At 43.4% G+C, this 23,080-nt stretch overlaps 1 protein-coding gene across 2 annotated transcripts; it reads right to left on the bottom strand.

Moving 5' to 3' along the window:
* Positions 1–11,438: 11,438 nt before the first annotated feature.
* On the bottom strand, positions 11,439–18,754 carry LOC121861073 (transcription factor Sox-2-like). Of its 2 annotated transcripts, XR_006087976.1 has the most exons (3): positions 18,495–18,754; positions 13,592–14,942; positions 11,439–13,473 (listed from the first exon to the last, which is right to left on the bottom strand). XR_006087976.1 is itself a non-coding variant. In XM_042358616.1 (2 exons), exons 1-2 carry the CDS (start codon positions 18,606–18,608, stop codon positions 13,836–13,838), a joined length of 1,221 nt encoding a protein of 406 aa, XP_042214550.1. In that variant the 5' UTR covers positions 18,609–18,754; the 3' UTR covers positions 11,439–13,835. The 2 variants fall into 2 exon arrangements, 1 of the variants encoding a protein (XP_042214550.1); XM_042358616.1 differs by having other exon boundaries at positions 11,439–14,942.
* Positions 18,755–23,080: the final 4,326 nt, after the last annotated feature.

Raw genomic sequence — 23,080 nt, 5'->3', positions numbered from 1 at the left:
TATGTACAGTTCCGTTCAGAAGTTGGTGGTGAAGGGTGCATAGTCTGCTGTACCCTTCCTGGATGACAGGTCACTGCACCGACCCTCCCACCAACACACACAGTGGAACTGGCAACGGAGCAGTGTGAGTCGAACAAATACTCATCAAAAGGAGATGGGAAGGATATTGATATGAATATCCTGCTGACGAGAGAAAGAAACTGCAGTGATAGGAGTATCCATTAGTTATTATGATGATTAGAATATCAAAATACAACAGGGTAATTGGATTCGAATGAACACCATAAGAAGTAGGTGAACAGAGCTCATATATCAAGAGTCTTCAATGTATTTATTACTTGAAGTTTTTCGTATAATACTCTCTCTCTCTCTCTCTCTCTCTCTCTCTCTCTCTCTCTCAAATTCTAACCAGTGATAAAGGTTCAGTATTTAGCACAATAACAACTAATAGGTGTCAGGAGAGCGACACTAAACCATTAATACACCAGACAGATAATACAAGAAACATGATGTGATCAGTGGGGGAAAATGTTGGCCTACCAGCTTCTGAGGCAAAATATATGAGATGTAATGTGTGTGAAGAGGTTAATGGTGGCGCACGATCTGTATAAGACAAACACTTCATAAACAAAGCTTCAGAAAAAAATCGTTCACCAGTTTCAGGGTGTCAGGTTAGTCGTTGGCGGTCGAGATGGCGCTGGAACAGGCCAATTGCCGAGGTATTTGTGTATAGAATGTCATAAACCTAAGCTGTTCCATATAGTATCTATCTGCCCGTTTCTATCGTCTATCTAATTAGTGTGTCTGGAGGGTGCTATTAGTAATTTATTGTTATTATATACACTGAATACAAATAATGGGATATATTTTAATATAATAAACCTTTTTAATATATTATAATCATCATCATCCGTTAATTATTTCTTATAGTGGGAAAAACAAAACAAGAAGGTTAGTTTGGGCTGGTGTCTGCCATGCATGATTATTGGCAGCGGTGGGGCGAGAACGGCAGAGAGGAAGAATCGGCTTACGTGTGGTTAACGGCAGCCAGTGTTTCTAAACGGAACTTTACCTGTGTAATTATTATTGAATTAAACAATATAGAGTAAACCCTAAATAAACACAAAATTAGTTTATGGAACACAGTTAGGTTAGGTTAGGTTGTAGAATAAACAGATGCATTATGGGAGGACTAATTACTCGACACAACACCAGAATCCAACTAGTAATATCCATCAAAGGAAATTTAGCCAATCAAAATGCAGAAAATTACTCTAAACCAATCAGAATGCAGGAAATTACTCTAAACCAATCAAAAGGGCAGTTTATGACTCTCACCCCGTTTTCTATGTAAGAGGGGACTACGATCCTATTTTCTTTCTTCTTTTAAGCTGTATACATTACAGTAAAAGGTAAAGCGACTAACCCACCAAATTTAAAATATTTTAAAGGCAAGAATATTTCCTTTAGTCTAGAAGAGCGTAATTTATTTATTTATTTTTATTTTTATTTTTTTCCCCAGGTGGGATAATGGGTCTCGTTACCACTTACCACGCTTTTATCTGTGTAAACAAAACCCACTGTTATGGTATTGGTAGTGTACAACATTATGGGGTGGTAAGTTATGGCCTCACTGTCTCCACCACACACATTGTCTCAGGCTACGAGAACGCCTGTTGAAAGAGTTGGTGGTAGTAGTGGTAGAGGGTCGGGTGGTGGCAGCAGGAGGGGTCAGGGAAGAACATAGTGAAAGGAAGATAGTAGTAGGAGGAATGGGATTGACCATTCCAGAGGAGATTGCTGCCACCGAACATCAAAACTCAGTTAAGCTCACGGCAGCCCTCACCGACCACATAATAGCCCAGAACGCAACAGGTGAGGTGGATACCAGTAAAATAAACAAGATTCGACGGCTCATTACGACAGAACGACAGTACGGCCAAAGTGATAAGTTGCAGCAACTGATGCTGCAAGTACCAGAGAATTTGAAAAAAAAAATGTAGCTATAGCACAGGAGGTGGGCGCCTCGAAGTGGTTGACTACTTTACCGATAAGGGCAAATGCTTTCAGTCTTAACAAACAAGAATTTACAGATGCCATTGCTCTAAGGTACGGTAGGCCAGTAGAAAGTTTGCCCTCCCAATGCGTGTGGCTCTTCCCATGACATCGATCACGCCATGGTGTGTAAGAAAGGGGTCTTCATATGCATGAGGCATGACGAAGTAAGGGACCTCACAGCAAATATGTTGAAGGAAATCTGTCGTGATGTCATGGTAGAACCGACCCTCCTTCCATTGGACGGTGAGACTTTCCATCAGAGGACTTCAAACACATCCAACGAAGCCCGTGTTGACGTCAGTGCTCAAGGATTCTGGACGAGGGACAGCGAGCCTTCTCCGACATCAGGATTTTTTATCCCATGGCCGCATGCCACCGTAACTAACTCTCGATGCTGCACACAGGAGGAACGAGAACGACAAGATAAGGGCATATAGGGAGAGAATTCAGAACGTTGATCAAGGCAGCTTCACTCTCTAGTGTTCACAACCTCTGGTGGGATGGGACCAAGTGCAAGATGCTTCTACGCCAGACCCAGGAGGTGCTATCCGAACAGAAGCAGCAGCCCAGAAGTTAGGTTACAGCCTGGATGATATGTCGACTGTCCTTCTCTCTCCTTAGGTCTGCCTCAGGGGAACGAGAGCATCGGCCCCAAAGCCGACAACAGTTTCAGATATTGACTATGAGGCTATAGTCACTGAATGCCGCATAGATCTACGGCTCAACTAATTCAACACAGCTAGGATAGCTACTTATGCATAGGATAGTCAATTTTAAGGTAATAAAATGGCTTAAGGCCACTTAAAAAAAAAGTAGTAGTAGTAGAGGGAGGGATGGGGTGGAGGCAGCAGTAGAGGGTAGGGAAGAACAGTGAGGGGAAGGTGGTAGTCGTAGTAGTAGTAGTAGTAGTAGTAGTAGTAGTAGTAGTAGTAGTAGTAGTAGTAGTAGTAGTAGTAGTAGTAGTAGTAGTAGTAGAGGTGGGGGTGGGGCAGGGAAGAAGAACATGGTGGGGAGGGACGTCATCGCCAGCCAGATACTGCTCTTGGTTACCTGCACAAGGGACTCGTCTTGGACCATCGCCAACGCCTGAGGATTTGAGGCGCGTCGAGAGAAGGGGAGAAGTGAGAAAAGAAGGGGGAGGGAGGGGAAGAAGAGAGTTGGGAGGAGAGAAAAAGAGGGAGGGAGGGGAAGAAGGGAGTTGGGGTAGAGAAAAAAGAGGGGGAGGGGAAGAGAAGAGGGAGTTGGGAGTGAGGATGGAAAGGGAAGAGGGAGGATGGTATGGAAAAGGAGAAAACCAGGCGATGGAAAGACTTCTTGTGGGATGGAAGACGGTGTGTGCTGATGGGAAAGGAAGGGGCTGAGGGGTAGGTGAGGGAAGAGGAGGAGAAGTGAGGAAGGTGAGACAGCAATGAAGAGGTAAACAAGAGACTGAGGGGTAATTGAGGGAGAAGCAGAGGGGAGAGGGAACTAGAGAGGGAGGAGGGGGGCGTACCTGCTAATGACTGTCGTGAGATATTTACACAGGCGGCGAGAGGGCTGGACAGGTGGATAAAGGAGGGATGGGGCGCCCTGGTGAGTGGGGGGAGGAGGAGGGGGAGGAGGGGAGGGGGAGGAGGAGGAGGAGGAGGAGCAGGAGATCAGGACTTTGAGGAAGGAAGATGATTATGAAGAGGTGAGGAAGAGGAAAATGTGAAGGAAGAGAGGAGGCAGCGAAGGAAGAAAGACATGCGTAGCGACGAAGAAAAAAGCTAAGAGTGAAGAGGAGCCACTGACAGGTAAAGAGATTGGAGATGAAATAAGGAATAAGAAAGGAGAGACAAAGAAAATGCTGAAGAACGCGACACGGAGAAGATGGAAGAGATGGGGATAAGTTCTGGGAGGAGGAGGAGGAGGAGGAGGAGGAGGGAGGAGGAGGAGGAGGAGGAGGAGGAGGAGGAGGAGGAGGAGGAGGAGGGAGGAGGAGGAGGAGGAGGAGGAGGAGGAGGAGGAGGTTAAGAGAGGGCAATAACGTCTTATGCTACACTGAATCATAAACAATAATAATAATAATAATAATAATAATAATAATAATAATAATAATAATAATAGCAACAACAACAAATAATAATAACAACAACAACACCTATACAGTTCATATAAAAGGTTAAACATCTCTATAATATATATATATGGAAACTAAACATTAAAGATCCTATGGTGATATTTTCCCTTTAATAGTTTGATACACTTGTGTTTGTACATACGATCAACACACACGCCACACGGTATAGTAAACACAGGAGGGAGAGATATGAGACAACATGATGAAAGAAAGTAAAGGAATAAACAAATTAAGTTGCCTGAGACGGGATAATGAAGACGGATAAACAAAGAAATGGGAAAAAAGTCAGAAAAACAAACAAAAGAAGAATAAATCAGTGTAGATAAGAGAGGAGGTGATAAATTAAGTGACGGAAGAGAATTGAAATGCAAGAAGAAGAAGACCAGAGAGAGAGAGAGAGAGAGAGAACACCTGAGCTCAGCGGGGGGTTCAGGTTCAGTTATTTCTTGGTGAGAGGGCAGGTGTGAGGAGGGGAGAGGGAAGGGAGAAGGGAGGGGGGAAGAGGAGAAGAGGGAGGAGAGGGGAAGGAAGGGTGGAGGAGAGGGAAAGGGAGAGGGAGGAGAGGGGAATGGAGAGGGGTTCAGTTAAGGGGAGGTTCAATCTCTGGTAAGGGTTCAGTTCTTGTTGAATTCGCATTTGGTAAAGGTTCACTCACAGTCTCACTCAAGGTTCAAACTCAATCGAAGTTCAGTTTTATCCCAGAGTGAATCCATATTTCCGAACACACACACACACACACACACACACACACCACACACACACACACACACACACACACACACACACACACACACACACACACACACACACACACAACCACACACACACACACACACACACACACACACACACACACACTACTCCAAACAAACAAACATGCACAAACACAAACACTCAGACAAAAACTCTGATCTGTAGAAACGCAATTAACAGCGAACCAGGCGGGGAGGGGGGGTGGAGGGAAGGAGGGGAAGGAGGGGGAAGGAGGGGGGGAGGAAACCTGTCAGGGCATCAGTTAACATCCTGGGCTTACTGTGGCTCCCTCCCTCCTTCCCTCCCTCCCTCCCTTCCTTCCCTTCCCTCCCTGGCCCTTCTCCACACTGACAGATGGCACCCTCTACCCTGGCACTCCTCTCCCCCCTCTTTTCTCCTTCCCTCCCTGGCACCACCTGCAGCTGGTCCTCAAGTGCCACCGCGGGAGGGGGAACGGTGAAGGAGGAGAAATGGAGGAAGAATATTGTGGGGAGGAGTGATGGGGAGTGATGGGGGAGTGATGGGGAGTGATATTGTAGGGGAAGGGGGAAATAAAGTGTGGTGGAGTAGAAGACACACACACACACACACACACACACACACACACACACACACACACACACATACATCAACATCAACACTAACAAAACGGTATTAATTAAGTTAGTAAAGCAAGCGAGTGAATAAACATCACTCACACTCAGACTCCATAAACCCAAGCTATCAGTCGTGTCGGTCACCTGTTGGATGTTGACAAGAGACACCTGTAATTAAGATGATTAATGTTGCTGCAAATTCCACGTGGCGGCTAACATGACAAGGGTTTTATATCTGTGTGTGTGTACTGGTAGGCTATCTAACTATCTATCTGCCTATCCATCTATCCATCTGTCTATCTATCTATCTATCTATCTATCTATCTTTCTATCTATCTATCCATCTACCCATCTATCTATCTATCTGTCTATCTATCTATCTATCTATCTATCTTTCTATCTATCCATCTATCTATCCATCTATCTATCTATCTGTCTATCCTTATCGCGGTATTTTGAGAATTTTTGCCTCGTTGTTCCCAGCCCGTTCAATCACCATCCAACCTCACCACCACCATCACCACCACCACCAACCTCACCACCACCACTATCACCGACACTATCACCACCAACCTCACCACCACTATCACCACCACCACCATCACTACCACCATCACCACCAACCGCACTACCACCACCCTCACCACCACCACTGACACTATCACCACCAACCTCATCACCACCACTATCACCGCCACCACACCATCATCACACCACCACCACATTTCCTCACCAACATGGACGCTTATACGCATATTTGGTGGGTCCTTTGCGTATTTTGCAGTCTCTTTGTTTGGTTGTGAGGGACGCCCAGGGGCTAATTACTCACCTGACGACTATTGCAGGTATTCCATTATCTGTTAGTCTGACCAATGATGCTTCTCTTTTTCTCTCTTCTTCTCTTCTTCGTTTCTTCTCTTTTTATTTCTTATCTTTTCCTCTTTTTCTTCTCCTTCTCTTCTTTATCTTCTCTCTTTCTTCTTTTATCTTCTCTTTTTCTCTCTTTCTTTTCCATCTCTTCTTCTTTATCTTCTCTCTTATTTTCTCTTTTTTTATTTCTTCGTTTCTTCTCTCTCTTCTTCTCCTTCTCTTCTTTATCTTATTTTCTCTTCCTTGCCTTTTTCTCTCTTCTTCTCCTCTTTCTATCTTTCTTTTTTCTTTCTCTTTCTTCTGTCTGTTCTTTATACACCTCTCTGTTCATTATCACACCTGCTTGTGATATTATACCTACTTGTCCTAATTATCACGCCTGCTTGACCTAATTATCACACCTGCTTGACCTAATTATTACACCTGCTTATGCTAATTATCACATCTACTTGTCCTAATTATCACAACTCCTTGTCCTAATTATCACACCTCCTTGACCTAATTATCACACCTCCTTGATCTAATTATCACACCTCTTTGTCCTAATTATCACACCTGTTTGATCTAATTACTACACCTGCTTATGATAATCCCAATAGTTGAGTGTTATCATTAATACGTTTCCTGTATAATAAAACATCTACCTTTTAACATAATCTTCACACCTGTGACAACGACGGAAAAGAACAGGTATATTACTGTCATAACCACTGCTATTAAGGTATACTTCTGATATAACGCCAGTGGTATACTTCCTCAATACACCAGTGGTAGGGTATACTTCCTCAATACACCAGTGGTAGGGTATACTTCCTCAATACACCAGTGGTAGGGTATACTTCCTCAATACACCAGTGGTAGGGTATACTTCCTCAATACACCAGTGGTAGGGTATACTTCCTCAATACACCAGTGGTAGGGTATACTTCCTCAATACACCAGTGGTAGGGTATACTTCCTCAATACACCAGTGGTAGGGTATACTTCCTCAATACACCAGTGGTAGGGTATACTTCGCTAATATAACGCGTGGCTGCCAATCTGTCAACGCCAAGTTTGCCAAAAGTATCCATTTATACTGTCCAGATGGTGTGTAGCGACCGCCCCGCCAGCCAGGCCACGCAACGCACCCTACCTCCCTCTCTCTCCCTCCCTCACCTCTTTTCCTCCCTCACCTCTTTCCCTTCCACTCTCCCTCACCACTTTCTCTAACTTCTCTCCCTCCTTCACCTCTTTCCTTTCTCCCTCCCTCACCCCTTTCCTCCCTCCCTCCCTCCCTCACCGCGGTCGTGGGAGGCACTCGCTTAACACACTGACCACTTTGTTGTCATTGGCTGGTGGCCATTGTAGGAGGGGGGAGGGATAGGGAGAGTAGAGAAGATGGGAAGGGGGGGAAAGGGAGGGTGATGGGAGGGGATGGTATAAGAACTGAAAGCGGGAGATGAGGAAAGGAGAGGAGAGGGGAGAGATGTAAGTGAGGGGAGAATAGCGAAGGGGGAGGTTAAGTGAGGGAGAGTAGCAAAGGGAGGTTAAGTGAGGGAAGTGAAAGAGGGAGGTTAAGTGAGGGAAATGGAGAGTGGGAGGTTAAGTGAGGGAGAGAAGGGGAGGTTAAGTGAGGGAGAGTAGCAGGGGAGGAGGTTAAGTGGGGGAGATTAGCGGAGGTTAAGTGAGGGAGAAGGGGAGGTTTAGTGAGGGAGAATGGGAGGTTAAGTGAGGGGAGAGTAGCGAAGGGGGAGGTTAAGTGAGGGAGAGTAGCGAAGGAGGTTAAGTGAGAGAAGAAGCGAAGGGGGAAACAAGGATGGGATAAAGGAGGGAGAGGAAGGAGGGATAAGAAAGATAAAAACAAGAAACACTTCAAGATTAGTAATTCATGAGTGTTACAACCAATCACCCACAAGCTTAAAGGTGTGTGTGTGTGTGTGTGTGTGTGTGTGTGTGTGTGTGTGTGTGTGTGTGTGTGTGTGCGTGCGTGCGTGCGTATGTGTGTGCGTGTGTGTGTGTGTGTGTGTTTTACTGAAGGAGGAGTTACCATAAGCGACCAACCATAGACTCCACGGACCTCCCCAGCCATAGTTGACGCCGGTGAAAAAAAAAAATTTTGTCGTGTTTACATCTATCTCTCTCTCTCTCTCTCTCTCTCCACACCTGAAAATCATATATTCCACGTTATCCTGACAGTGTTGGACAGCATTGCATATACTATATATATAAACTATGCGTATATAAAAACCATTTGAGAGTGACGCAGAGTGACGCAATCCATGACACAACTAGACAGTGATCAGTTTAATGCGGCAGGAACCACCTCTGTTGATACACACTGATGATACGTAAACATCAACACGAGGGGGGGGAGGGAGGGGTGGGAGGGGGGAGATAATCAACAACTATCTAACATAATTTGAGAGAGACAGATGTGATGATGTTTGTATAGAGCGAGCGATGTTTATACTCACCCTCACTCACTATTTAAAACACATTTATCCCCAATCACTAACAAACATAAATGGATAGTGAGGGGTGGTGAGGGGTGGTGAGTGAGCGATGGTGAGGGATGGTGAGGGGTGGTGAGGGATGGTGGGGGATGAGGAGGGATGGTGATGGGTGGTGAGGGATGGTGAGGAATGGTGAGGGGTGGTGAGGGGTGGTGAGGGATGGTGGGGGATGGTGGGTAGTAGCAGCAACGTGAAAGAAACATCAACAGTATTAATCATCACTACTTACCTGTATGATAAGAAGACACACAGGTGACTCGTACACTAATAGTAGATCAAGAGGGAGGACAAGTGTCAATTATTTACTGTCACGTATTTGTAAACTTTCAATAAGCTTAAGATATCTGTTTAATCACACACCTGCTTTACTGAACAGCTGTATCACACATTTGCTTTAGTTATAATGGTTGCCCCTCGTGTAACGAGGATGGCCGGCCCAAGGGCCACCTAGGCGTGAATTTGTTTAAGGTGTAGAAGCTGTCGCCAACACAACAACCACACCCTAAGTTAACGAGCTGCATGACCCAGTGTCAAGGAATAGCCCGAGAAGACCGGACAACTCCACTGGCTAACCATTACCCCAGAATACGATCCGCAAATCGATTAACATCCAGGTCCCAATTACTGCTGAGTAGACAGAGGCAAATGGCGTAAAGTAACTTAGCCCATAGTTTCACCCTGCCCGGGGATCGAACCCGGGTGAGCATTCTGACCATTACACCACAGGTCGCCATCTGCTTTACTACACACCTGTTGTACCACACACATCATCTACCACGGAGCTCATCCACTACACCACTGTACTATCACACACCTACACCACCACACATGTGCAGGCCACATTACCACACACGTGCAGGCCGCACCACCACACGTGCAGGCCACACCACCACACACTCAGGTTACAGAGGTGAGACAGAGATACACTCACTGGCTCACTTGGTCGGGAATGTGTATTAATTTCTCGCCCTGTAACTCTGCCCCGTCTGGTGGGGACCATAGAGCGGGGAGGGGGAGGAGGAGGAGGAAGGAAGAGTAGGCGAAGGAAGAGGGGAAGGAGTAGGTAGGAGGAGGAGGAGCAAGAGTATGAGAGGGAAGGAACAACAGGACAGGAAGGAAGAGTAGAAATAAGAGGAGGAGGAGTAGAAGAAGGAAAGGATAGAAGGGTAAAGGGTAAGGAAGAGAAGGAGGACGAAGAGGAAAATGAGGATGAAGAGTAGGAGAGGGAATAAGAAATAAGAAGGGAAGACAGAGTAGGAAGAAGAAGATAAGGAAGATAAGGAACAAGAGAAAAAAATAATCTCCATATTAACTCCTTTTAAAACTCCTATCAAAACAAGACCATTTATTCTACCTTACAAATTCCTTTTTCCTTTTAACTACAGTCAAACTATTGTATCCTTAACTGTGTCTTGCTGTGTTTCGTCATTAACTACAATACATCAGTTATGGTTAGGTTAGGTTAGGTTAGGTTAGGTTAGGTTAGGTTAGGTTAGGTTAGGTTAAGTTAGGTTAGGTTAGGTTAGGTTAGGTTAGGTTAGGTTAGGTTAGGTGTTTATGTCATTAGGTTGAAAGATTCTGGGGTGTTTAATCTTCAGGTGAGGTTTATTTTTTTTTATATAGGATGTTTTAGTTAATATAAATTTACTTCTGATTCAGAGCTATCTAACCTAACCTAACCAAACCTACATCTGACTCTCAAACCAAACCAAACCTAACCAAACCAAACCAAACCAAACCTAACCTAACCAAACCAAACCAAACCTAACCTAACCTAATCTAACCAAACTTAACCTAATCTAACCAAACTTAACCTAATCTAACCTAACCTAGAGCAGTACAACAGACGCCGCCTACACCTGACACAGACACCAGCCCCCACCCGGTATGAGGGAAGCAATATTTATACCTGAAGGGTGAGTGGCGACAGACTGGTGGGCGCCTCCCTCCTCCCGGTGGTCCAGACCAGACACTACGGCGCCCTTTCCTCCTCCGCGCACACACACACACACACAGTACACACACACACACAGTACACACACACACACAGTACACACACTCAGATACAGATACAACTCCTCACTGTAATTGTATAGAAATAGTCACCAGATTCGCCAGTACTCTACCACGAGTACATCTCAGAGTACATTAACATCTATTCAGTGACAGTTTGAACACCTCTTTAACAAACTGAGTAAGATATTATTCCACTAAGTAATTTATTTATTTATTTATGCTTTAATATATTTCATACATCATATATTTCACTGTGATATACGATCTGAGGAATATAGTTCAGGTCATATTTATTCTACGTAATAAAAAAAAATCAGAGTACAAATAATTCTGCAACTGTATATATGAATAATTCTGAATAATTTACCATAATTATTCAGTACAAAAAACCCCACTGATATCTGGTTTAATATGAAGGTAATTAAAATAAAAAAGTTAATCAGCCAATCAGATGCTGTTTTTATGTACAGAACAGAAGACCAGTTTACTGTACATCTGATCATTGTTATTTTCTCAATCATTTTAATAAAGGAAATAAAAACATAATTATTCCAACTACAAAACATTTATTGACCAGCAACATAGTAGGTACAGGGGGGGGGGTCCGGATGGGTGTGAGAGGACGGCCATGTAAACAAAGGATCGCTACTGTCTCACAGGGAACCAGCCTCCTGAAGCGGATAACTCCACTATCCACTCCGGAGCCTGAGGACAGTGTTCGTGCCTGACCCCTCCCTCCTCACACCGCCAGACACTCCCTCCTCCTCCTCACATAAATATTTCTCTAGTAATATATTATTCCATCCTTTTGTACACAACGGCCGGGAAGACTAAGGTTTACAACACCACAAACTGCCTCACTGAGCTCTTACCACCGTCACGTCCTTCGCTCTTACCGTGGCAACTCTCACTCAGGGAAATGTTTACACTACACCCACCAAACAGGAGATCTGGGTGTAGTGCACAAAGTAATCTACAAACATATTTCAATATACAACTGAATTAAAGAATTAATTTAAGAAGTCCATTACAATTTGGGATATTATTAAACTTATTTTTCAAGATAAGTTCGTGACTTATTTTACATGACAAAAAATAATGTCTACATAGTGACATTTATAAGAATTTTGACATTTTATTTATTGGTAAAAAAGTTACACATATCTTGTTTATAACTTATTTCAGTTAATATACAATATACAGAAGACAATGTAAACTTTTATTTATCCACCTTACAACTTGGTCAGGCCATGTCTAGCCGTGGCCGGAACCAAGCTCTGGCCGGACCAAATCTCTGGCCGGACCAAAGCGAGGCCGGGGACCAGCTCCTCACACTAGTCTAAACAGCAAAATCCACTCCATTATTATCAACACCAACAACTAACGCCACACTGTGATGAAGTAAAGTCACATTATACGGTAAGTGACCCACAGAGCTGCCCCTCTCATCAACACCAAACAACTAAGACCTGTACAGTGTGTGTGTTTGACGTCACTTAACACTACAGTACAGTATTACTTCCATAGTGACATTGTTCTGTCCAGGACAACAGTTAACACATATTAGTAACTAAAGCCTCGTGATCCGTCATAAGTGTGGGGCCGCACTGTACACAACACATGGGAGAGGTGGTCACTGGGGCAGCTCTGTGGCACCACAAGAACACGTATTAAAGCTTCAGAAATTCCAGATTTCCTTCATTTGCTTAACACATAATATTGGCTTTTATTCTCCAACTTAAAACACAGTTCACAACGTGGCTAAACCTAAGATATTCTACTGTTATTTACATACGGTAGTAAAATAATGACGTCTTAAAAAATTTATCAAAATTAACACCTGTACACGTGGATACAACACAGTTGTTCTCCATTAAAAAATGAACCATATTTTTGTGGTTGAGACTGAGCGTGTGTTGAGCACCTGGGAGAACAGCTTTACGGGCACCTGTGGGTACACCTGCACGCTCACCTGGGTTCATATGGTTGCCCGGGTTCTCTGGGGGACACTCAGGCTATACTAGGCTACCAATCAGATCGTCATCTCGTCAAGTAAACAATCAGATTATTACATCAAAAACCAGATCTCGACGAGTTAACGTTCTCAAAGCAACTCCAGTACCAAGGTAAACTGACTGGCTACATGAGGCCGTCAAGGTATAACTGACTGGCTACATGAGGCCGTCAAGGTAAACTGACTGGCTACATGAGGCCGTCAAGGTATAACTGACTGGCTACATGAGGCCGTCAAGGTATAACTGACTGGCTACATGAGGCCGTCAAGGTATAACTGACTGGCTACATGAGGCCGTCAAGGTATAACTGACTGGCTACATGAGGCCGTACACCACCAGTCTGCGGCAAAAATTACACCAAACTGGAAAGACTAGAATTCCACATTTTATCACAGCAATATAAGAACTTGTGGCCAATATACTGAGACAACCTGAGGGCGTCAGTGTGTAGGGAGGGGGGTGAGGTGAGAGAGAGGTTGAAGCATGTGGAAGGGCGGCGGCACACGAGCTGCAAGAACCCGGGACTTCTGGACAAACACAACGGAAGAAATGCGTCTTTCTTCTTTGTCCTGTAAAGAAGCAAGAGAAGGTGAGCCAGGGCAAGAGACGCCAGTGTTGAAATATGTGACTGTCGGGAGATTCACAAGATGTCATCAGAGTAAAGACAGAAGCAATGGGAAGACTTACCAGAAGGGATATAAGAGCCGGGTGAGTAGAGGCAGAAATCTGAGATTTTCAAGAGTTTGGCCAAAGTTTGAGATCATTGTCATCCGGTGAAGGTCGTCCTCCGTAGCTCCTCAAGCAGCTGGTCGCTCTGACGGACGTTTAGCTTTATCGTAACATGAGTCGTAGAGGTGCACGGAGGGTCAGTAAAATGGCAGAGTCCAGCTCGCCAAACAACATGGTGTGAGCAAAGTAGAGAGCGAGGAGCTCATCTTGTAGGGTCTCCCAGTGAGTAAGACGCCTCTAGGGCAGGACGCAGCCACACTGACGCAGGCGCCGCAGCTGACGAAGGCACGGATGAATACTCCTCCTCCTGAAGGGGCTGATAGGTAATCTGTAGACCTTCTACAAAAGAATCGATGCCGTCGTCCCAGGCTGGTTGTGACCCGTCGTAGCCGCCATAAGCTGAGGGTGTGGGCGGTGTGGCCAGGTCCCGCTGGTTACACAGCTCGCCCTGGTCACACTCAGTGGCCGCCCACAAGTCGATGTCAGAGCTGAGAGTGTTGAGGTCGAAGGACAGGTCGGGGGACAGTGGTACTAGATCCTTCATTCCAATGTTGTCCAAGTCCGCGAGTGTCGGCGGGTCTTCAGGAAGCAACTCTGTGCCATCTTGAGTTGAGACAGCGGAGGAGTTTATGAGATCACTTGTCCAGCCAAACCCTACCTTGGGGGCACCCGGCTGAGGGGAGGACAGGTCACAACACTGTTCAAAATTTGCGTCCCAGTTGATTATGGAGGAGCGATCGTCAAAGGTGCTGGCGCTCTCCGGGGAGTCTGGGAGGTCATGGGGCGGGCTGTTGGGTAGTCGGGTGTTGAGGGATTTTACTTGAGGTTTATCTTGCTGCGGTGTGGCGGGGGACCTGAGCGGACTGCTCATCCTTGCTAAGTTCTTGAGGTTGGAGACGAGGAGACACTCTCGCACCTTGTTAACGGTGGCGGCGTTGGCCGGCGGTGAGTGAGTCGGCCCCTGAACTCGTTGTTTACCAACACGGCCGCCGCCGCCTGCCGCCACCCCTCTCAGAGCGTCGCCGCGGCTCAATAAAGGAGGCGGGCACGTCCTGGCGTTCTTCTTCCTCGGCCGGTACTTGTAGTCCGGGTACTCCAGGCGGTGAAGGATCTTGAGCCGCTGGGCTTCTTCGCGGTAAGGTCTTCGCTGATCTTCCGTGAGCAGCTTCCAGCGGCGCCCCAGCTGCTTGGAGATCTCGGCGTTGTGCATGTCCGGGGTCTGGGAGACTATCTGTCGACGCTCCAGCTGGGACCACACCATGAAGGCGTTCATGGGCCGCTTCACGTGGTTGGGCGGATGTTTCTTCGTCTGGCAAAAATGAGAATATTATTGGCAGGTTGAACAGCTGTTTGATGAACATAATACTTACTATACATATCAACACACAAATGTCTTAAAGGCGGTCTTCAATAATGATACAAATTATTATTATCATTATTATCATCATTATTATTATTATTAACGCCCATTTATAAGTAAAGAGGTCAGTTAAGACACACCAGCACCACTACTCGCCGCCTCAGGGACCAGGAACACCCGCCCTACACCTCACCGTTCACACTGAATTAGGAGTTTCGTTCATCTACTTAACAGTGACCCCTCCCACACCTCGCTCATTGTAACAGGAATAAAAAAAATTCACGTTCAAGTAAGGTGAAAAGTACATAAATAATACCGCCTTAATTAACTAGGACAGTGACAGTGACCAGTATACCACGGCACTTTCTAGAGCTGCGACAATGACTAACTCTTTGGCAGCGGACAGTAGAAACCTCTTCCTGCGCCACACGGACCTACCCCCCTATACCTGTACTACTGTTTACCTGACCTGACCTGACCTGACCTGACCCTATTACTTTACATCTTACCTTTATATACGGTATAAGTTGATGTTATTTCTTTTTCTTTCTTTATAATTTCTGTTTTTTCCTAATATTTTGTACAAGATTATAACATCATATTAATTTATCCGTTCCCAGTATTACTAAAACAGCCGCTGCTATGACAACAATTACTGCTACTACTAATACTATTTCTGCTACTACTACTATTATTGCTACTACCATCATCAAAATTACAACTGCTACTAATACTAATGCTACGACTATCATTACAATTACTACTACTACAACTACTACTACTATCACTACAATTACTACCACTTCTATTAGAACTACCACCAATACCACACATCATCACACATCACCACACACCTACCACACATCACCACACACCTACCACACATCACCACACACCTACCACACATCACCACACACCTACCACACATAACCACACACCTACCACACATCACCACACACCTACCACACATCACCACACACCTGCCACCACACACACCTACACACACATACCACACACACACCTACCACACACCACACCTACCACACATCACCACACACCTACCACACATCACCACAAACCTGCCACACATCACCACACACCTGCCACACATCACCACACACCTACCACACACATTAATGGTATTCGATATACTTTTCATTTTTTTATACATCCAAAGTGTAAATAATATTCCAGTGACGATTTTTTTTACTAAGAACAAGATGGAGGTTTGATGACCCGATTATTCATTTATTTACATTTTTTACAGTTTTACACATTATTACCCCCCCCCCCACCCCTCCCTCCTACGAACCCACCCGGAGTCTCTACCTAAGCCATTCTAGCCTTAAGGAATAAATCTACAATGAGTCTACAGTAATATAAGTCTACTTTTCCTGCGTGTCAGTGGTAGTGGTGGTAGTAGTTGTGGTAGTGGTGGTATTTGTGGTGGTGGTAGTGGTATTTGTGGTGGTGATAGTGGTGGAGGTGTTTGTGGTTCTGGTAACTGTGGTGGTGGTGATGGGGTGGAGGTGGTGAGTGTTGTTTGTGGTGGTGGTAACAGTGATGGTAGTGGTAACAGTGATGGTAGTGGTAACAGTGGTGGTGGTGGTAACACTTTATGAAGGCTTGTCAAGTGTGACATTGGAGACCTTTTGATCGAGGCTAAATCACGGGTTATGGTGACACACACACACACACACACACACACACACACACACACACACACACACACAGTCTACGGGTTGGTCACGCTCTACAACACTCCCATGTCACTCTACACATACCTCACTTAATAGAACTTTCACATCTAACGGACTCTCTATTTAACGGAATTTCTTCTCCATGTAGTCCGTTAAATAGAGAGTCCGTTAAATAGAGGGTCCGTTAAATAGTCCGTTAAATAGAGGGTCTGTTAAATAGAGACCGTTAAATAGAGAGTCCGTTAAATAGAGGTTTTACTGTACTGTTTGTTGTTTATATCAGTGAAAAGACGTGAAGCTCTGGCAGTCTCCTCCCCCCCCCCTTTTACCGTGAAGAGAGTCGGGAAGAAGATCACCTGATTGTCTGTGTGTGTGTGTGTGTGTGTGTGTGTATTTCTTTATGGGGAAATACAGACAGACAAACAACAAGAGATCACTCACTATTTCATCATGACAAATATTATTCCCGCGACAGTAACCTAACCTAACCTAACCTAACCTAACCTAACCTAACCTAACCTAACCTAACCTAACCTAACCAATACCCAAATCTGTTCTGTGTTTAAGTCTTTTTAAATCTATAAAAAAACGACACTTGGTATTTTTTGATAATTTACCTGGTCATTAAGTATTCATTAATCACTTATTGGGGTTTAACAATTATCTATCGTTAACTACATCACACCTGTCGATCCAGAAGGTCATTAACTAGCGGGGGAGTAATTAATCTGTGTTGGATCAGGTAAGAGCCAGGAACTTTAATTACCAACAAACTGTACGACATCTTAATATACCCAATGTTTGTCCTTTTGTTTTTATAGATATCTTAACTAAATCACTTAATATTATCTTTACATTTATAAATAAAGGAATAAAGTGGTTTACAATCCCCAGCGGCTCACCGTGTCCAAAGGTCTAGCCAGCCAACTGTCCACCCGCCAACATTAACTCTGGCGCTAATTTGATTTAATAAGTAACTGTGGCAGACTGAAACAAGAGCAGCCTTCACCACACAGCGGGTCATGGGAGTATCTCTCAACGCTACATGGCCACCACTTGTGTTCTCTAATCATCATGTACTCATCATTATTGTAATTGTTTTAATATGACAATATATTTACATCACTTTTTACTTCAGTTTTCCTTACGAGAGTTCACAGGCACCAACTAACATGCTGGTAACGTGTAGTGTATAATGATTCTGTTGACTAAAACCTATTATTATTATCATACCTATTTATATATAACACTACCCAGGGCTCGGGCAGGGAACAGAGCGTGACCCCCAGCCGCCTCTGAGTGTGTTGGTCACTCACCTCGCGCCAACACTTCTCTCACACGTATCAACAAACGCTGCCGCCCCTGTATATTATATCATGTATAAAATAATTTTTCTCACTAAAACATTATCACAACTCAAACCTGATTTATTTTTAATTATTAGTCGGAAAAAACCGATCATATAAACGAATGAAAAGCCTCACTGACTTGTATATATAAAGGTGTAATTTTAATAGACAAGCTTAGTTACATTGTCATATTTTCTGCCCCTTGAGGTCACTGATCTACATGACACTCAGTTGTAGGGGGGGGCCTCACTACTCTACCGCTGACAGCTCCAACACCCAACGTCAGGTGTTACACAGACAACACCTGACGACGTGCAGCGTCTTCCTGGTCCTTCGTTATCAACTAAGCAATAAATAACATTACTTCCTCTACTAATAAATATTTCTCCCTCGCACTATAATGGGTTCTCTACAACACATTACCTTCACTACAACAGACAAGAAGTACTCACCTGTGTGGCGTCAGAGTACGGCGTGGCGGAGTTATCATTGACCAGGAGTGAACCGAACACATAGTGTCCCGTGACCCCCGCTCGGGAGTCCTCACTGCACAGTCCTGGTAACATTGTCCAATAATATGCTAGCACACGAGAGCAGTTCACCTAGTGTAGCGCGCGTGTGGGCACGTGCAGAGGGCGCGGGCCACTAAGGGTTGCCTGCTGCCCGTCTCAACCCTTCAACAGGTGCGTGCGTGACTGACTGCTAGTAAACACGGGCACTGTTTTTGAGCCGCTGCACTGGGCGTGACGTCACTTCCTTGCTGCCCAACTGTCTTGCTCGAAGCGATTCACGTGTTGACGTCACGCCCCCGTGAACCAATGAGGGCGGGGTGATCAGCGCGGGCGGGCCGTTAGCCAACCAATGAGAACATATCTGCCGCTGGGTGGCGCATGCGTCCGGGTCGCAGGGTCAGCGTGCGGGTACACCACTAACCCTCCCGCGGCCGCCGCTACCATCTACTGACCAACCCACCAACCCCGCCACCAACCAGAACAAAATAATAAATACGGAACAAACAACGACAGCTTTTTCGTCATTAATTTTGGCTAATAGTGAAAAAAACTTAACAGCAGCCACTTAACTGTGAGTGACACCCAGCACCTAACTGGTCAGAGATAAGACGTCCCCCGTGACAGACAGCGTCACGAGGACCACTAACACACCTCGTGTTGACCGTCACCACATTATATTATAGCAAGTATTTTGTATTTAATATTACAATTCTAGTTTACATAATAGCAAAATAAAGTGTTAAGATAAGTAACGTCTTAAATACCAATAAAGTGTTACTAACATTATTATTATCATTATTATTATTATTATTATTATTATTATTATTATTATTATTATTATTATTATTATTATCATCATCATCATCATTAGTCTTATTATTAGTAGTAGTATTCATATTTTCACTGAACTATATACATAAACAAAGTTATTTTTAATAATTCTGTCGCAAATTCAGAAATTATAAATACTTTTACTTTACGAGGTCTGTACAAAAGACAATTATTATCCTTGGTATAAGTTGTAAATACCATCACATTGTTTACTTCATTTACTAGATATTTACATTTTTTTTTGCACATAAGTTTCACACATGTATTAAATTTTATATCTAATTTACATTATTTCCAACATTTTTTTAGTTTAAGTATAATTTACACTTTTTTTTACATATTTACCATTGATTTTATTTATTTACACCCACTAACACCAACTAACAAGTAAAACAAGTAAGGATAAAGCTAACTACCACAGAGGCCAATTAACTATAGACAAACAAAACTAACAAAGAATAACAAATAAATAAATAAATAAACAAATAAACAAAAACATCAAAAAACAAATAAATGAATAAATAAAAATAAAATCCGTTCCTAATTCTGTATATATATAAAAAATAATAAAATCGAAGTGATTTTTTCTTCAGCTAGCCAGACGTTTGGTGGGCGGAAGCGACTCCTTTAATTACTTCTGAGTTTACTTGGTCTCTTTGTCCAATGTCCTACCTCGACCCTGCCTACCTCCTTACCGTGACGACTCTCTCTCTCTCTCTCTCTCTCATCTTCCACCAGAGATGTGTTACCTTCTTAATGTTTACTTATAAGTTAGGTTAGGTTAGGTTAGGTTAGGTTAGGAAGACTGGATTTTGTATAGATGACAGGACCACAGTAAGTGAAAGCCGGGATCTGGCTCATATGTGTGTGTGTGTGTGTGTGTGTGTGTGTGTGTGTGTGTGTGTGTGTGTGTGCGTGCGTGCGTGCGTGCGTGCGTGTGCGTGTCCGAGTTCGTTATATGGAGGTCCCACTGTATAATAACGCAGGTAAGACTTCACATCCATCACAAAATTCAACCCTTCATTAAAAAAAAAATACTAACAATTAAATATCCTAATTAACATGACCCCACCTAATTAACCCACACTATATTAAAACCACAGGCTATATTATCTAGCTATGGTATATTCAATTAAGTTATATATTTAATTATTTACAAGTTCCCGAGTGTCATGACCCGTGTAAAACTCTACGGAGATTACAAGCCTTATTTGACATGTCTTCCTCCCCTCAATAGTCTCCCTCTCTCTCCGTATCTTCCTCATCTGTAATTATCTTCTTTATTCAGTTTAACCTGATGTCAAACAATATGTATAAGTCCTAGATAGATAGATAGATAGATAGATAGATATAGATAAGATAGATATATAAGACAGATATATAGACAGAAGGTTACATAGACAGATTGATTGTTTGATTGATATATAAGCATTAGATAATTACACCAACTTAATCACCTTACAATTACACGCTAGTTTATCATGTATATGCATTTAGTAAAGGTACACAAACAAGGGAAAATAGTAAGGTTTTTGTCAAAATTGGCCAGTGCATGAGGATTCTGGACGCGGGGACAGCGAGCCTTCTTCGACATCAGGATTTTTTTTTCCCATGGCCGCTTGTCACTGTAACTTAGCTCTCGATGCTGCACACAGGAGGAACGATAACGACACGATATGGGAATATGGGAGAGAATTCATAACGTTGATCAAGGCAGCTTCACTCCTCTGGTGTTCACAACCAGACTACGCCAGACTCGCGGAGGTGTTACCTGAACAGAAGCAGCAGCCATGAATTTATGTTACAGCCTGGTTGAGATGTCGACTGTCCTTCTCACTCCTTAGGTCTGCTTTGCTCTGCCTCAGGGGAACGAGAGCATCGGCCCCAAGCCGACAACAGTTGCAGATATTGACTACAAGGCAACAGTCACTGAATGCCGCTTAGATCTGCGGCTCAACTAACTCAACACAGATAGGATAGCTACTTATGTATTAGGATAGTCAATTTTAAGGTAATAAAATGATGGCGAAGGTGTGGCTATTGGGGGAGTCTGGAGGCCACGTTAAAAAAATAGTAGTAGTAATAGTAGGAGGAAGAGGGAGGAGCAAGAAGAGGAGCAGAAATAGGAGGAGAAGGAGGAGGATTAATATTAGTAGTAGTAGTATTAGCAGGAGGAGGAGTAATAGTAGTAGTAGTAAAATAATTGCACCATATTAAGTGAAAAAACAGCATATACAACTTTATCTCAAATCTAACAGTCCTATCTCTTGCCCTTCACAAAGACAAAAAACCCTTTAGCTGGCACCCTTGAGAAATATGCCCTTCCGTGTAAAATTATTAGTTACCCATAAAATAAGAAAGAAAACGTAACCAAACAAACTAATAATAGAAAACGAACAATATATTTTAGGGGAAGGACTTGCAAAATGAACGGCATTAGTCTCACTTAAGATACTAACCCGTTAAGTGTATGTAAGGCTTATTACTGTGTGTTTGGTAATATATGAGAAATTTAGGCAGTGATTCTGAGTGGCTGCGTGCATAGATCGTTAATGATGTCAGGTAAACCGGGCTAATTATTTATATATTTTTTTTCCTTTCAGCAATTAACATATTATTACTAGTCATTAAGGAAGTCGGTCCGTTTTTTGGTATATCATTATGATCTTTATTGTAAAGTGTTAAAGGAGGAACTATAGTACCTGGAATTAATTAACCTATGATATTTGGTAAAGTCACACTGGCTAACAACACCCTAAACCTTCCACACCTGTGCTGGCCTTATCACGTGCTGAAAATATTCTGGGCATGCCAAGTTCAACCATGATCTAATATAACCTAAACTAACCTCACCGAATCAACACCTCAAAGTTCCAATGATGTTTTGATGGAACTGCACGTGGACAAACACGTCCATCAGAGTACAGCCAACCTCAATGCGCCACACCCGGGACCTGTACTAAGTAACCCAGGACATAGTAGTCGTTCGTTACACGCTCATTATTGCTCTAACTTTTTTTTTACAACAACAAATATCATTTATCTCTACGCCAAAACAACTGACGTGATTATAAACTTTAATTAAAACCTCTATGTTAGAACTCATTAATTTATTCCCTTGATGATAATTTTTCACATACGAGGAAGGTCAATAAGATAACAATGCTATATTACTCTCAACATTCTTCGGGAGTGACAAAATGAATTATATTAATCAGAAGAAAAAAAACATGCTGAATATATGATTGCAGCTGTTATCGTGTGTGTGTGTAGTGTGTCGAGACCACTTATACACATGTAAACAAAATCTAAAAAAAAATTATCTTATCAACTGTTAATCTAATGAGAACACGCACGCCGCACGCACAACCGCACGCACGCACGCACGCACGCGCACACACACACACACACACACACACACACACGTAGTTTGAGCTTTTCATCTAGTTATTATATGTCTATTTGTGTCATATGTTACTTGTATATTATTTGTAATTCAAAACCCATTCCCCAAATATGTAACTGTATATTTTCAGCCTTCTGGCTGCCAAGCTCTTTCAATAAACCGTTAATAATTATTATTATTATCTCTCTCTCTCTCTCTCTCAAAAGTAAATAAAAATCAGCGGCCATAGCGTGTCCCAGAGTAAGGATTTCAACTTGACTCGTGGCTCTGATTTCATTATACTGTATAG

This window comes from Homarus americanus, unplaced genomic scaffold, assembly GCF_018991925.1.
Source record: "Homarus americanus isolate GMGI-L3 unplaced genomic scaffold, GMGI_Hamer_2.0 scaffold52806, whole genome shotgun sequence".
Lineage (NCBI taxonomy): Eukaryota > Metazoa > Arthropoda > Malacostraca > Decapoda > Nephropidae > Homarus > Homarus americanus.
The sequence above is the reverse complement of the archived record's forward strand: the minus strand, read 5'-3'. Positions and strand labels throughout refer to the sequence as shown.

Excerpts from the sequence above, each read along its gene's own strand:
- LOC121861073 (XM_042358616.1), bottom strand. The coding sequence starts at position 18,608 with ATGTTACCAGGACTGTGCAGTGAGGACTCCCGAGCGGGGGTCACGGGA. Across the intron at positions 14,943-18,494 it reads CGTACTCTGACGCCACACAG|ACGAAGAAACATCCGCCCAA; the intron begins GTGAGTACTTCT and ends CATTTTTGCCAG.